At 46.7% G+C, this 15,543-nt stretch overlaps 1 protein-coding gene across 1 annotated transcript in view; it reads right to left on the bottom strand.

Moving 5' to 3' along the window:
* Nucleotides 1–984: 984 nt before the first annotated feature.
* Capn8 (calpain 8) overlaps nt 985–15,543 on the bottom strand; it is a 73,067-nt gene continuing 58,508 nt past the window's right edge. Inside the window, 8 exon segments of the mRNA XM_050142813.1 lie at nt 985–2,776; nt 4,592–4,650; nt 5,506–5,622; nt 6,159–6,237; nt 6,646–6,714; nt 11,532–11,596; nt 13,039–13,096; nt 15,384–15,447. Of these exon segments, the coding sequence (XP_049998770.1) occupies nt 2,753–2,776; nt 4,592–4,650; nt 5,506–5,622; nt 6,159–6,237; nt 6,646–6,714; nt 11,532–11,596; nt 13,039–13,096; nt 15,384–15,447 (535 nt within the window). The 3' untranslated portion in view covers nt 985–2,752.

The raw sequence follows: 15,543 nt of genomic DNA, 5'->3' as shown, positions 1-15,543 counted from the left end.
TACAACACAGCTTGGCCTATTAGCTTATACATATTTCTAGCTAACTCTTACATCTTAAATCAACCCATCCCTATTAATCTGTGCATCACCTCGAGGTCATGTTCTACCGGCAAGTTTTCAGCATCTGTCTCTTCCAGTGGCTACATGGCATCTCCCTGACTCCACCTTCTTTCTCCCAGCATTCAGTTTAGTTTTCTGCCTAGCTCTATTCTTCCCTGTAATAGGCCCAAGCAGCTTATTTATTAACTGATGGCATTCACAGCATACAGAGGGGAATCCCACATCAGATTCCTATCTGATGCTGATGTAAAGAACCCAGGCCACATGTCCCCATCACTGAAAACTCTTCCATGTCTCCCCCACCAGGATGGACTGAAACATCTGGAATTGTGAGCCAGAATAAATCTTTTGTCTTGGAGCTCATGTCAGGGATCTTGCTGTGGTTATGAGAAAAGCAGCTATAAGCCTGATCGTATGGTTCTCTGGTTTTTGGAACTGCTTCACAGCTGAAATTTGAAAGAATCTAGAAATACAGGCTGGAGAATGGCTAGGATGGTGTAAGTTCTGCTAAATGGTAGGTTCTGGTGGAAGAGCAGAAGATCAGAATGCCAAAAGAAATATGGCAATAAGTAGGGATTGTGCTCCTCCTGTTTCAGGTAGATATGAAGACCACATTGAAAACAGGACCCAGGGTCATTCATGTTATACCCTGACAAGAAGGGATGGATTTCATTCATGCCTTCAATAAAAGTTGGATTCAAAAGTCATGTATTCATTTATCTAGTAAAGGAAATTTTGAGGTGGCAGAGCATACATGCTGTGGCATAGTTATCTCTGGCTGTTTTAAACCAGATTTACAGAGAGAACCACTGAGGATAAAGAGTAGCTGTCTTATTTGTTTTTTTTTTTTTAAATTGCTGTAAAGAGACACACCATGACCATAACAACTCTTACAAAGAAACATTTAATGGGGTATGAGGAACTTGTTTACAGATTCAGAAGTTGGGTCCATTATCATCATGGAAGAGAAGGCAGAGGCATGCAGGCAGATGTGGTGCTAGAGCTGAGAGCCCCAAATCTTGACTCAGGGCAACAGGAATTTGACTGTCACACCAAGTGAAGCCTGAGAAGAGACCTCAAAGCCCGCTCCCACAGAGACACACTTCCTCCATCAAGGCCACACCTCTTAATAGCACCACTCCCTTTGGGGGCCATTTTCTTTCAGACCGCCACAGTAGAGCAGAAGGATTTGTCAAACCTTCAGCAAAGGAGTCTGAATATAGGTAAAACAGTGAACCAGGTGAATGCTGCAAGCAAAGGCATGGCTGCTGGTAAAGGCAAACTGAGCTCTTTGCCCTGGCTCAAGAGCAAACCTCAAGGCGAAGATGCCAAGCATTGAAGGTAACAGGGTACAGAAACACATTTGAAATGAGAGTGTCTATAAAGAATGCCTGAGGGCCACTCAGGAACTGTTTCCCCAGGCTTTGGGGTTTACAGAACCCACTGCTACCATCATCTTGGGAATCTTGGCTATATCCTGTGTGGGTGACAAAGATTAATGTTGTCGTGCTGAGTTTCTGAGCACAGAGAATGCAGATGCTGTAGAGCTTGACTATGAGAATCTGGAGAAGAGTCAAAGGCCAGGAAATGTGTAGAAGAGCTGAGGGTCCTACATGGACCCCCGAGTAGGCTGCAAAGATGATGCCCAAGTTTCAGTGGAGACACCAGGACACTGGAAACACCAAGAGCAGGTGACATATGCTGATAAAACCTATAGGCAGTAATTGGAGGCTCCCCAAAAGGAGCCCATGTGTACTGCAGGCTGCTGGGGAGGGGTTGCCCCAGCCCCTTGAATCTCAAATGACGTCATCATATGCCCCGTATCCAGACACAGAACTATATAATTTAGTACTTTCTCTGTTTGGCATTGGTCTAATCTCTCCTTACCGGCCTCCCAGTCCTCCCTCGGTGCCACAGTGTATTGAAAGTATATAACCTGCTTGTGTTTGTAGAGGGTCACAGTTAAAGAGTCTGCCTCAAGTCTCAGAAGACAGCTTAAATTTTTTAACAGTGTTGGGGTTACCGTGACTATGGAGATGTTCAAAATTGGACTGAATATTGAGACCACAGTCAACATGTCTCAGTGCGTAGACAGTTGTACCAGTCACTTTTCTAGTGCTGTGACAAAACACCATGGAGTGAAGGCACCGTGGCAGGAGCAGGAAGCCGAGGGCTCACATCTTGAACCACAAGCCCAGTTTAAGCTCTCAAAGCCCACCCCCAGTGAGATACTTTCTCTAGAAAGGCCTGTGGCCTTACTTGGCAGAGCTAAAACTCTACCTCTTTCCCCCAAAGACCTGCAGAAGCAGCCCCGCTTCCAGCAGGACTCTCCTCCAAGAAAGCACCCACTTTTTTTCAGCCTTCTGGTAGCTTAGAGTCATATCTTTCCCCATCGCATGAAAAGCCCAGCTTGCCCTGCACCATCGCCCATCTCTAGAGGGAGGCAGAAACCATTCTGGCCCATGACTTTAACTGGCTGATTTCCTTCCACTGGGCCTTGGGATCAACTCAAATAGTTCATAGCTCTGTGTTGCTGAGAGATCTGGGGCTCCCCAGCCTGCTCTGTTGGGACAGAACAGTGATTATCTGGGACAATACAACAATCAGAAAATGTCACTTGAGGGTACATGTTCATAAGATTGCAAAAAGACAAGTGGAAGGCAGGGAAGCTGTTGATGTCCAAAGCACCAGGTCAGACCAGCACACAGCACAGCCACTGCAAAAGAAAAGACAAAATCAGTGCATAGCCTCTAGGGAGTATGTGGGCCTTGGCCACAGAAGTCCTCCTGCCCTGTAAGTCACCACCTGTCACAGCTCCATCCTCCAACCAGGGCCACCCTCACTCCCAGGAAGCCCTTAACACAGTCACTAGCTCCCAACTCAGACGCTCCAGAAAGCATGACTTGGAAAAAGCGCTACACCCAAAAGGGGCTTCCAAAAGTAGGTGTATTGGTGAGCACAATGGGTCTTGTTGCAATAATAACTGCAGGTTCCATGCCCGGGACTGAAGAGCAGGTTAAAGCTCGTCAGAAAAAGAATTGCATCTGTGTTGAATAGGACCAAATTTCTTTCCTTGTCATAGACTCCCTAACCAGTGCAGTGCACAGCTCTTTGTCCAGCATTGGCATTCCGTTAGCCATCATCAGTACAGTATAGAGAGAATTTAGAGTGTACAAGAGGTTGCACATGGGTCCTATGCAAACACTATGCCATTTTATACAAAGGTCTGATGCATCAAGGTATCTTAGGAGGTTCTGGAACTAAAGGCCCATAATTAATGTTCATATTATGTTCATATTATGTCCAATTATGTTCATATACATATTTCTTTACAAACATATATATATCCTTATATATATTCCTTATTCATATGTCTCTATATGTTGCATATATGTATATACTTCTATATTTATATCTATATTTCATATATATTTGTATGCATTCCTATATGTATGTGTAGATTTCTATATTTATATCTGTATTTTCTATATGTGTGTGCATAAATGTTCTTAAATGTACCTGTGTATAATTCTACAGGAACACTTTTTACGTGCTACACTAGTCTCCAGCTATCTACAGGAATCCACAGATATGTTACAAAGAAAGCTTTTCCTCAATCATAGGAAATATTCATTATCATTTCCATTCACAAGAAAAACAAAAAGTAACTGGACTCAGATGGTATAAACCAGCCCTCTAATATGTCAGGGAGGGTAATAACCCAGTCCTCCAACATGGCAGAGAGCGTAATAACCCAGTCCTCTAACATGGCAGAGAGCGTAATAACCCAGTCCTCTAACATGGCAGAGAGGGTAATAACCCAGTCCTCTAACATGGCAGAGAGCATAATAACCCAGTCCTCTAACATGGCAAAGGAAGTATTTTAGCTCCACTGTCCCAGGAGCAGGTCAGAAGCCAATGCTGCCTCATAACTTGGACCCTTGGGCCATGTCCACACTGCCTTCTCCCTGGCCCTCCGCAGCAGCCAGCGAGAGCCTCCGTTATCCAGAGTATGCCCCTTCCAGTGACAGGTGCCTTCTGCACAGAGACTGTGGGACTTGTGCACAGCAGGAACACGCCTTAGTTTGCCTCTGTACTCTACCTTTCTGCGGTTCCAGTGTTGGCTTCCAGTGCCTCCTATATGTCAACTCAGAAGTCTCAGGAGTCAGGCATCTTAAACTACACCTGGTCCCCCACCAGACACACACGCACATACAAGTGTGTCCATGTTAACAACAGTCTGCCTCTCTGAAATGGCTTTCCATACAGCCGGCTATTACTTTATCTTTAAGATAAAGAAAGGGATGAAAGAGGCAAGAGGGAGGCACTTGATTAAATTATATTAATTAATGAGAATGCTTAACAGATTGAAGAGATTGTCCCATTCCTTCTCCTCACACCCACCATGGACCATGCCGGGGTTTCCATGGAAATAAGCTGGTTGGTTGGAATAAACACAGCCTGGCACCTTTCAGTTCAGGGATTTCAAAGTTTTGTCTACCAGGAGTTCCTCAAGCCTTGAGTCACTTACCTCAGTCAGAGAGAGTTGGACAATGCCATTCTGGTCCTTGTCCAAAAGCCTGAACAGTTCTGAAACACCAGACAAGGAAGGAAGGAAGTCAGGTCTGTTTCTGGGTTTTGGACCATCAGAGCGCTGTCTCTGGTCAGCCCACACCAAACCACAGCTTTCTTCCCCCCACCCCCTGCCCTCCAGATCTCATCAACCCCAGGGACCAGCAGTCGGGATGAGTTTTCATGATGGCAGGTGTCTCCCAGACTGAATGGATGGACCAAGTTGTCAGTGGAGACGGTTCCTCTGGGTCTTCACTTTCCGAACATCAGCCAAGAAACTGGCATTTCTTTGGTGAGTGGGTTGTGGAAAGTCCAGTTCCTCAGCTCTGTCTCTGCTTAGCTGATTTTGCCCCTAAGGTTTCTCACCCTGTACTCCCCCAATGGAAGGAAGGCCCCTTCCCTTAAGAAGATATCATACCTATTAAATGATAACAGCATCCCAAGATGCAAGGGAAGAATACAGCTACTGCCTTCTAGAGGGAGCCCACCCTCTTCCTGGAAGGTGGCACGGTCTCTCAAATTACCCTCATGGTGGCATACAGGTGAATAAACACTAAAGCTCCTAACATAGGACCCTTAAGAGATTCAGTGCCTTGGCCTAGAGACTTTGTATAGCTCAATAATCAGGACAGCATTCTTCAGATCTCCAAGGAAAAACAACTTTGGCCCTTAGGTATGACCAGCCCAGACATCTGCAGCCCTAAAGTGATTATCTCCCCTTCCTCCTGAGTATCACAGTTATAAAAAATCCCATCTATACGTCCTTAGTCCCCCGGCTCCAATGGCATTGTCAGGGCTCTCACCTAGCTTGGCCCTCGCAACGCTCTGTGTCTCTGAGGGAAAGAAGCGAGGCTAAAGAAAACCGAGGCTTACTGAACAGGGTCTCCAGGCGAATCATGCAAGCCACAAAGCCGTCGAAGTCCACGCCAAGCTTGCTGCATGCATACCTCATGGCAATAGTCTGGTGGACCTGGTTGTTGAGAGTGAAACCTGGTGGCCAAGAGGGACTGTGTCATGGGCGGCGCAAAGGTCTTAGCATTTTCTTGATAAGCTTCAAGGTGCTGGCGTCACAGGTGCTCTCTAGGATTCTGTGTAAATCTGTAAATCAGAACTACTCTGCCTCCCCCGGGGAGGCCCGGGAGATGCCCTGCCAACAAGTCTCTCCACTCTTAAGGATGTCCCACCAGCTCCCTCCCTGGCCCAACAGCAGCTCAGCCCGAAAACACCCATGGCTACACAACCAGAGGAAGGGACAGATAGAGAGGGTAAGGGGCTTTGTGTCTATGGACCCCTGCGGAGCCCACACCTTGTCACCACTGTCACTGCCTGACTCAGTAACAGGAAGATGCAAAGCACCGTGGTCTCCTCCTTCCTGGACAGGATGGACCCCAGCAAGGCTTTGCTGTCATGCTGGCATCCAGTGTAAGAAAGCTCTCAGGAATGACCCTTAGCCACTGTCATGAGAACAGCTATCTACACTGAGCACACCTGGGTCAGAAGGCCTCTTCTACAGGACAGGTCCTCACCTGCTTTCTTAAGGGTTGTCCTCATCTCATGGGCATTAATGGTCCCTACATGGTTGTGGTCCATTTCTTGGTAGATCTCCTGAAGCCAGAGAGAAATCACACATGGAGAATAGCACAGCCCTGGACAACATTTTCCTCCCACTCGGCTCCTCTCTTGGGAAGCTAAGGATGTGCTCTAAAGAGATTTCACTGACATCTTCGAAGAAGCTCCCAAGCAGTAGAAACAGGGCTAAAGGTCAGTGTAGCACTTTTCCTCTGAGGGGGGCTATCGTTAGAGAGGCGGACGTTAGTGTCTCCCACTGCCATTGCCTCCAGGCTCCCTTCTGAACAATGTGCCCAGGTTCAGGTGGTTTTGACCAGAGTCTTAACAGACTAGGATTTAGAGCATTCCAGGAATAAGCATTAGAGAGGGTCAGAAAGGAGAAAAGGGGTCATGGCCCAGAAAGATGCCCTTCTCTCAAGAGAGGAAGAGAAAAGTGCTAGTTACCAGATACTTGCGAATCTTCAGCCAGAGTGTCTTGAGCTCTGCGGGTCCCAGGGTTCCAGTCCCATCACTCTAAGCTTGTTAAAGGCCAACATGAACAAACCCTGACTCATCAGTGTATTTTTTCCTCTTATGAGCTAAGTGAGTGCCTTGAAGTCTTAGTTGACTTCCTTCCATGTCTGAAGCAAGCCACACAATGGGGTGATGGTGGGAATTAAAATTAGAAGGTCTATTATTCACCCCAGAGGCCAGGCACAGAGGTAGGAGTGAAGAACAAAGCAGCAGCCTGAAAGCTCCCAATGACAACCCTGACTAACACCACACCCTCATTATCCCAGGGTCAGCCGGTAGAGCTACGTGGTTTATACACTCACTTCCAGACTAAAATTTCTGTGATTAGTGCAACTTCTCATTCAAATCACATTAATATTGTCAGAATGTCAAAAAATTTACGAGGTGTTGCAACCACAGGGGTCTTCTCAGATGCTATAACAAAACCAAAAATGTATGCATGCTGGGAAGGCTCTTGGAATTTTCCATATCCAACTTATCTTTCTTCCAAGAATACTTACTGACTGCTGGACTAGACATGGCGTTTTGGTTTTAAGTTGTCCTTACCCTCATAAATTTCAGTCTCTTTTCTCACCAATCACACCAACCAATAAGCAGCACTGTCTTACAGAACAGGCCATCAAACCTCCCCATGTATGTTAGACAGCCAAATACGAGTCCAGTTTGTGCCCAACTGTGCAAAGTTCTCTGCTCCAGTCTGGATCTGGAATGACCGCCAAAAGTCCGCCTGATAAAGGCTCAATTTTCAGCATGGCACTCTTGGAGTGGGTTGGGGGAGGTTTGAGAAGTTGGGTCTAGTGGAACAATGCAGCCACTGGAGACATGCCCCTGCAGGGGATGTTGGGTCCTGCCTCTTCCTCTCTCTCTTTTACTGCCTGGATACCATGAGGTACACAGTTCTCTTCTCTACCGTTCTCTGCTGCCTCATCATAGGTCAAAACAGCCCAAATTGTGGACTCAAAGAAGTCTTTGCTGTTACAAGCCCATCCTCTCAGGTATTTCATTAAAGCTGTGGAAGGCTGACCCAAATCCCCATCCTGTCAGAGCATCCAGTCTGGACTGTGTCTCTGATTAGTGCCGCATGTTGGCTGGACCACAGCTCACAGCCTCCCTACAACACAAACAACCAGTCTCCACAGAGCACTGGATGTTGGCTGGACCACAGCTCACATCCTCCCTACAATACAAACAACCATTCTTGGCAGGGTACTGGGCTCAGGGAAACAGCACCCCGAGTTTTGGCACTTTCTATGCTTGCATCTCCTATCACCCCCACAATGGTTGCATAAAGTAGACATTCTTATTCTATTCTTCTCCAGAAAAAGATCCTAATAGCCCAAGCATTTAGTAACGTCTCTAAATGTGTATACCTGATAAGCAATGAAGACATAACTTGAATCTTTGCTTGTTCCAAAGTCTAGATAGACCTATTCGTCAGGGTCTCCAAGACTGAGAGTTAAGCAGTGGCATTTTCAAGTTTCCATGGGTGAGGGAATGCTGATGTATATTCTAGTGATGGGGTATATTCTTTTGTATATGTGTTGCTCTTATTGGTTAATGAATAAAGCTGCTTTGGCCTATAGTATGGCAGCATATATCCACACTGGAAGAGATACAGAGAGAGAGTAGGCAGAATCAAGGAAACACTGTGTAGCTGCAGAAGAAGAAAGATGCCCACTGGAACCTTACCTGGCACTACACAGAATACTAGAATGGGTTAATTTAAGAGCTACCTATAAATATGCAGGAACCAATGGCCAAACAATGTTGTAATTATTATAGTTTCTGTGTGATGGTTCGGGTCTGGACAGCTAGGAAATGAATGAGCAGTCTCCGATTACATTCTAGCACTTGAGATACCATGCTAATGGGAGCACCATCTGTTGTAGGATTCCATGGAGATGAATGTCCACAATGTGCAGATTTACAGAGGTAGACAATGTAGTAGTAGCTGTGATGGAATGAGAGTTGGGAGAACAAAGAATGACTGCTAATGGTAGTGCAGGATTTAAGTGGGTGTGGGAAAGTGTTCTAAACCAGGTGGTGATGGTTGCACAACTCCGAATCTGACAAAAGCCACACGGAATGGCGTGTCCATCCCAACTAAGCATATTCTTACATATGAACTACATCTTAATAGGCTTGCCATCTTTCTTAATCTGCACAGGCATTTTTACCACACATGGAGATTTAAACACCACCCCATATTGAATCTGAACACACTGAACCTGATAGAAGAGAAAGTGGGAAGTACTCTACAACACATGGGCACAAGAGATCACTTCCTACGTATAACCCCAACAGCACAGACATTAAGGGCAACATTGAATAAATGGGACCTCCTGAAACTGAGAAGCTTCTGTAAAGCAAAAGACACTGTCATTAAGACAAAAAGGCAACCTACTGACTGGGAGAAGATCTTCACCAACCCCACAATAGACAAAGGACTGATCTCCAAAATATATAAAGAACTCAAGAAACTAGACTTCAAAATGCCAATCAACCCAATTAAAAAATGGGGCACTGATCTGAACAGAGAATTCTCAGCAGAAGAAGTTCAAATGGCCAAAAGACACTTAAGGTCATGCTCAACCTCCTTGGCGATCAGGGAAATGCAAATCAAAACAACTTTGAGATATCATCTCACACCTGTCAGAATGGATAAAATATAAAACACCACTGATAGCATTTGCTGGAGAGGTTGTGGAGTAAGGGGTACACTCATCCATTGCTGGTGGGAATACAAACCTGTGCAACCACTTTGGAAAACAGTGTGGCATTTCTCAGGAAATTCGGGATCAACCTACCCCAGGATCCAGCAATACCACTCTTGGGAATATACCCAAGAGATGCCCTATCATATTACAAAAGCATTTGTTCAACTATGTTCATAGCAGCATTATTTGTAATAGCCAGAACCTGGAAACAACCTAGATGCCCTTCAATGGAAGAATGGATGAAGAAAGTGTGGAATATATACATATTAGAGTACTACTCAGCTGTAAATAACAATGACATCTCAAATTTTGTATGCAAATGGATGGAAATAGAAAACTCTATCCTGAGTAAGGTAACCCAGACCCAAAAAGATGAACATGGGATACTCACTCATATTTGGTTTCTAGCCATAAATAAATGACATTGAGCCTATAATTTGTGATCCTAGATAAGCTAAATAAGAAGGTGAACCCAAAGAAAAACATATAGTTATCCTCCTGGATATTGGAAGTAGACAAGATTGCTGGGCAAAAACTGGGAACTTGGGGGTAGGGTGGAATGGGGGTAAGGGGAAATGGGGAGAGAAAAGCAAAGACTCCAAAAGAAGACAGAATCACCAAGTCAGCAGCCCTGAGAGATACGGTGCCACTGGGAATGATGGGTACGTAACTACAGCCAAATCTGAATTTGAGTTGAAATCACCAGAAAGCTTTGATGAGAATGATTCTGAAACCAAGACCCTAACCATGGCAAAGTCAATCAGACTTGAACTATTAATCACAGGTTGAACTATTAATCAAACTTGAACTATTAATCACAGGTTGAACTATTAATCCCACTTCCATGGGACCAAGGGCAGAAGGGCTCCAGCACTATTCGGCTAGTGGCCACTTGGAGCTCCGAGGCCACTAGACAGCACCACCTATCTATCAATAATAACGTGAACGGAGATTGGCACACCCTCCACTACCACAACTTTACACAGACACTGCCATATGTAAAGTCACTCTTCCTGCCTTCTCTGGCACTGGTGAAAGGCTCCTGGAGTAAGTTACCAGATTTCATCATGAATGAGACCCTAAGAACTGAAGCAGGCCTCCTTAGGCTAAAGGATTTATCTGCACCACCAGTAAATGGAGAATGGCCACCTGGACCTGTCCCAGGCAAATCTTAAGGAAATGCTGTTGATCCATTAGTGCCCTGTACCTTCATATAGAATTTCCTTGACGCATATAATGTTTTCTCTCTTCATCAATGAAAACTCCTACCCATTTATAATAGATTGAGTGTTTAGGTCCCCCCAATCCATGTCTTGAAATCTAATCCCAGTATGAAGGGATCAAGAAATGGGGCCTCTGGAAAGTAATTGGGTCACCAAGAGGCACCCTTCATGAATGCAATTGTGCTGTTATAAAGGTAATTCCAGAGAAAGCCCCTTCCGCCTTGTGAAGCTACAGCCAGGAACCAGGAGACACATCTGCCGTGTCTTGATCCTAGGTTTCCCAGCACCTCACACTGTAAGATATGGCATGTCTATTATTTGTCAGCCATGCAGCTTAAGGTCTTGTGTAATAGTTTTCTGGCAAACACTGAAAAGACCGTTCTTCAATAGGAGATGAGATCAGAGCGAACAAATAGGTTTTATCTTGTATCATAATCCTAAACTATTGGTAGTGGAGACCCAAGGGCCATGTTGAGAGTCTGAAGCAAAGCTCATACAATGATGAGGGGAGCCAGGAGGGGCCCGGGTGAGGGTGAAGAGCTGGATAAATTCTAGCAGGTGGGGGCACTGTGCTCAACTAGTGTGGAGGAAGAAGGAGGTGAAAACCACTTGCTGTCTCTAAATTCCATAGCTTGAGGTACTCAACTATGGAATATCTTGTTTTTTTTATGAATAATTGGGAGATAGTCTCAAGTACGGTCAAGACAATTTACAAAACGATGCATTTTTCTTTAAAACTCAAACACCATTTCTGACATATGATCAGTAAGTATGCTTCTTTTCGCAGTTTCTCCCCTCCCCTCCCTCCTTACTGGAAAAAGGTAGAGGAGCCTTTAAAACAGAAAAGAAAAAAAAAGATGTGACATTTAAAGGATACATCCAGCAGGCTGATCATTTCTCTGCAAGTGTTGATGTTGAATCCATCAAATTTCATGTCTGTTCCTAAATATTTAAAAAGAAAAGAAGGTGGGAGTCAGGGTTGTTTGAAGACAGGGGAGACAAATGATCTAGACAGTAGGAGACTATCAAAGAGAGTACAGTTTCAATGGAGACGGTTAGAGCATTGTGGGAGGCTCAGGACAGATACCGCCAGCCTCCTGGTAGCCAGGGATATAGTGTTGAGCAGCACTGGCGTTGTGTTTGAACCTCTGAACCTCGGCCCTGCTGCCCACAGATTTATTTGTGTAAGCTTTAGTTTTGCCTGCCATCAAATGGAAACACAACTGGTGATATTGATGCTATTTGCAACCAAGAACTGGCTGAGCATCATGGTATGGGAAGCAAAACATGCTGAGTTCTTACTAAAACAGCTCTGCTCTGTTACCAGGATATTGGTGTAAGCCCACCTACCCTCCATCCCCACCCCAGCCCCTCCTTGGCTCTCCCTGTCACCATCTGATCTACTCTCGAGAACAACACTGCTTGGCAGATGTTATCATCATACTCGTCTTATAAACAAGAATCATGAAACCCAGGAGCTTATACAGTTTGCTCAAAGTCATTGACCTGTGTAGGAAACAGAGCTGACTTTTAAACATTGGCCACCTGGCTCCGTAGTCACAACACACAGTGGCTCAATGAAGCTGTTGCTGTTAAGCCACAGGAGTCTTGCTGGATCTCCAGACATCCCTGCCCTCTGCCTTCACCTGGGTGCTAAAGACCTTGGAGCCCCTCCTCCTCTCTGCTCTAAGCCATAGAAGGAGCAAGAGCAGAGCATAGAACTGAAGGGCTATCCTAAGCTAGTGCAGAGCTCTGAGCCCCAGGACACTGCTCAGGTCCCTGTCTGTCTCTGAGTTAGAGTGAGAGCCCATCACCCAAGCAGACGAAGGCTTATCCCTGACCATGGCCGGACCAGAGCAGAAAGTGCCTGGCTCCACACTGGCTTCAGTGACACTGAGGTTTGAAACAGGATGCAATGCCCTCCTTGGGGAGCAGGTGGACACCTGGGCAGTCCCAAAGGCTAGCAGAAGTCTGAAGCTTTAGGCAACTGAGTATAGACAAGAACAGTCAGAATCGCCCCTCCCACCTGCTTCCCCAAAGAAGTACTATAAAGTGTCTTCAGGCAACATTACATTTGTAGAAGAGTGTCACATAAATCAAGCCCAGCCCGGCTTCCTTGCTCTCAGGACTTACAAATAATTGCATTTGATGTCAAGATTCTTGATCCTGCCGGGTCTGGGTACTTAAAAGTGTGAGTCTCCGCTCTTCCAATGCCATCTCCTCCCCAGCCTCACCAGACAGAGTTGGGATCTCTAAGGTCAGAGGCAGCCTGGACCCCTCCCCTACCTGGGGTACTTCTGGCCAATCCCTGCCTGCCCCTTCTCTTAGCCCCACCTGGCACTTCTCTTGCATGCCCACGGACTTTCTGGCAGGAGAGAACTCACGTGTAGAAAACACTCCATTCAGGACCCTCTTGAGCTGATTAGCTCTGATCTCAGAATCCTAGAAAGAGCCCAAATGTGAATTATGTCAGACCCAACAAGCTGTTCATGGTATCCAATTAATGTCGAGGGCTCCGCCCACAGGCAGACTCTACATCCACCCACCCTTTGATTTTCCAAAGTGTGTGTTATTTAGAAACTCAACCTCCCCATCCCCTCTGGTGTCCAATAGCCCGGAAGAGCACAGAAGAGTTAGTGGGGGAAACAGAGAGATGTCCATGGTACAAGCTTGGCACCCGGCTCCACAGAAGGCTGCCAACCCAGCCTCTCGCTGTGTTTTATGGGACTCGCTTGGTCAGAGGGCAGAGTGAGATAAGTAGTGACCGTGGGAACCAGCGCTGGTGTACCTCACGCCCCATGTGTGGCTTCATTAAACCTTTATCAAAACCGTATCCAGGCTACAGTTAAAGAGCCATGACTATAGAAACTACTAATCACTGTGTGTGTGTGCGCGTGCATACACACACACACACACACACACGTACAAGGGCTTGTTTCCTTGTACCATAAGAGCTTGGGGCTCACAGGCACCAAGTGCCAGATTTCCCGCACATGTGTGGGCTGCTATTCCATAGAGGAGCACATTTCAGGCTGGAATTCGGATTCAGGGAATGAAGCAGCCCGTGTGTATTTGCTGTGAACACTGAGCCAGAGAGAAGATACATGTCTCAACACCCAGATAGACCTCAGGCAGGGTGAGGGACAAGGGGTGCAGCAGAAGCAGTGGACGGTGCGCTGGGTTCCAGTCTAGACAATCGCTCTGGTCCTCCTGTACCCCCCAACCAGGTCCTAACATTTGGAGAGCTGAGACCAAAAGTGCACAAAGGTCTCCCTGGGGTGTAGGGTGTTCAGTTCTAGACTGACACCCGGAAGCCCTCTGAAAAACCTCTCAGTAGATAAGTTCATTCCTCGACCAGGAATGAAATAGGGCTCTCAGAGACCACTCTGGACCTTGGCTGTGACCTCCATGAGACCTTGTGACCTTGGACTACCTTAACCCTCTGTCATTTACTAACAGAGGAGGGCATGGTGGCCTGTGTCTCCTCTCCATCCCCCCATCCCTCCTCAATGAGAGAGAGAGAGAGAGAGAGAGAGAGAGAGAGAGAGAGAGAGAGAGAGAGAGAGAGGACAGGTTTGGAGAGAAATCTACAAACAACAATGCTTTTCCTCTGGTGTTTTGGATGTGCTAAATAAAACATGGGCCCTTGGCAGCTGAGGGAACAAGCCTCTGCTGAGAAAAATGCTGGCCTGAGCATCATCTTAAAGCCAAGCAATGTATTCCATGGGAGTGCACGTCAGTGGCCACACAGAGTGGCTGCTTGCAGGGTTGCTTTGCTTTGTTGCAAGGGTGTCTGGTATATCTTGTGTTTTCCCATTCCTCCCTCATCCCCTCCCACTTCCAACAGAGGATTTACCATATATTCCAGGCTGTCCCCAAACTCCTAGCTCCTGCGGGCTTCCAGCCTCAGACTCCCACACTCCTGGGATGACAGACCATTGCACCAGGCTTCCATTCCATTTAAGTCCTGAAAGTCTCTTGGAGCCTCAATGGCAAAAGTGAGGTAGGAAGTATGGCTTTTCCCTTCTTGGGGTCTCTTTAGCACCTTATGACCCATCCAGGATCCCCAACTTCTATGAGGCCAGTGGGGATACACTTGGTCTTGGGTGAGCTCACACTTGTGACTGCTAAATGACTGGAACCAAAAATTAACCCCGGGCAGCAGGACAGGGGGAGAAGGAACAGGGGAGCGGGGACAGCTTGCATACCCTAACCACAATCCTATTCATACACACACCAGAGACAGGCTTAGATCCCACAGCACTTCTGGTCTCCAGTGGGCAGGGCTGTGTTTCCACTCCCAGGGCAGGTTAACTGAGTAGCCTCCTGCTGAGCCTGGGCAATTCCACCTCCGAAGGCTATCGATTTAAAGAGGTCATGCTGCCCAGGCTTTCTAGTCAGAGGCCCAATCTGACAGGACCAATTTACAAACTGAAAGGCTTTTGGCGAGACCCGGAGATTGGGCTTTTCTATTTTCTCAAGTCAGTCAACGCGGGAAGAAAAGTGGCCTCTGAACAAATAGTTACCCTGTCTCTCCCCAAAACACAGGAAAAGCCTGCCAGCTTGAGACAGGGAGAGGTGACACATGATAGGCACAGGCTGGAACCCCAGAGTCTGCAGCTCCGCCCTCTGTGCTCCGGCAGCCCGGGGGAGTGCAGACAAGCTTGACCCGAGCCTGCTCCTGCCAGCGCACGCACGCACACGCAGGAGGCACCTGCCCTCCACGCACCTTGCCTGCGAACTCCTCAAACAGGCTCCGGAAGTGGTTCATCTTCTCCACCCAACAGATGTGTCTGGAAAGGACGACAGTGATGAAGTTAAAACAGGAGCTGTGGGGTGAAACACGGAGAATCCCAGGCCACCATTAGCCATTTAGCATCTACTGTGAG

Source organism: Alexandromys fortis, unplaced genomic scaffold (genome assembly GCF_014885135.2).
Source record: "Alexandromys fortis isolate MF-2015 unplaced genomic scaffold, M_Fortis_MF-2015_v1.1 scaffold_51, whole genome shotgun sequence".
Taxonomy (NCBI): Eukaryota; Metazoa; Chordata; class Mammalia; order Rodentia; family Cricetidae; genus Alexandromys; species Alexandromys fortis.
Note: the sequence above shows the minus strand (reverse complement) of the source record. Positions and strands in the feature narration are given on the sequence as shown.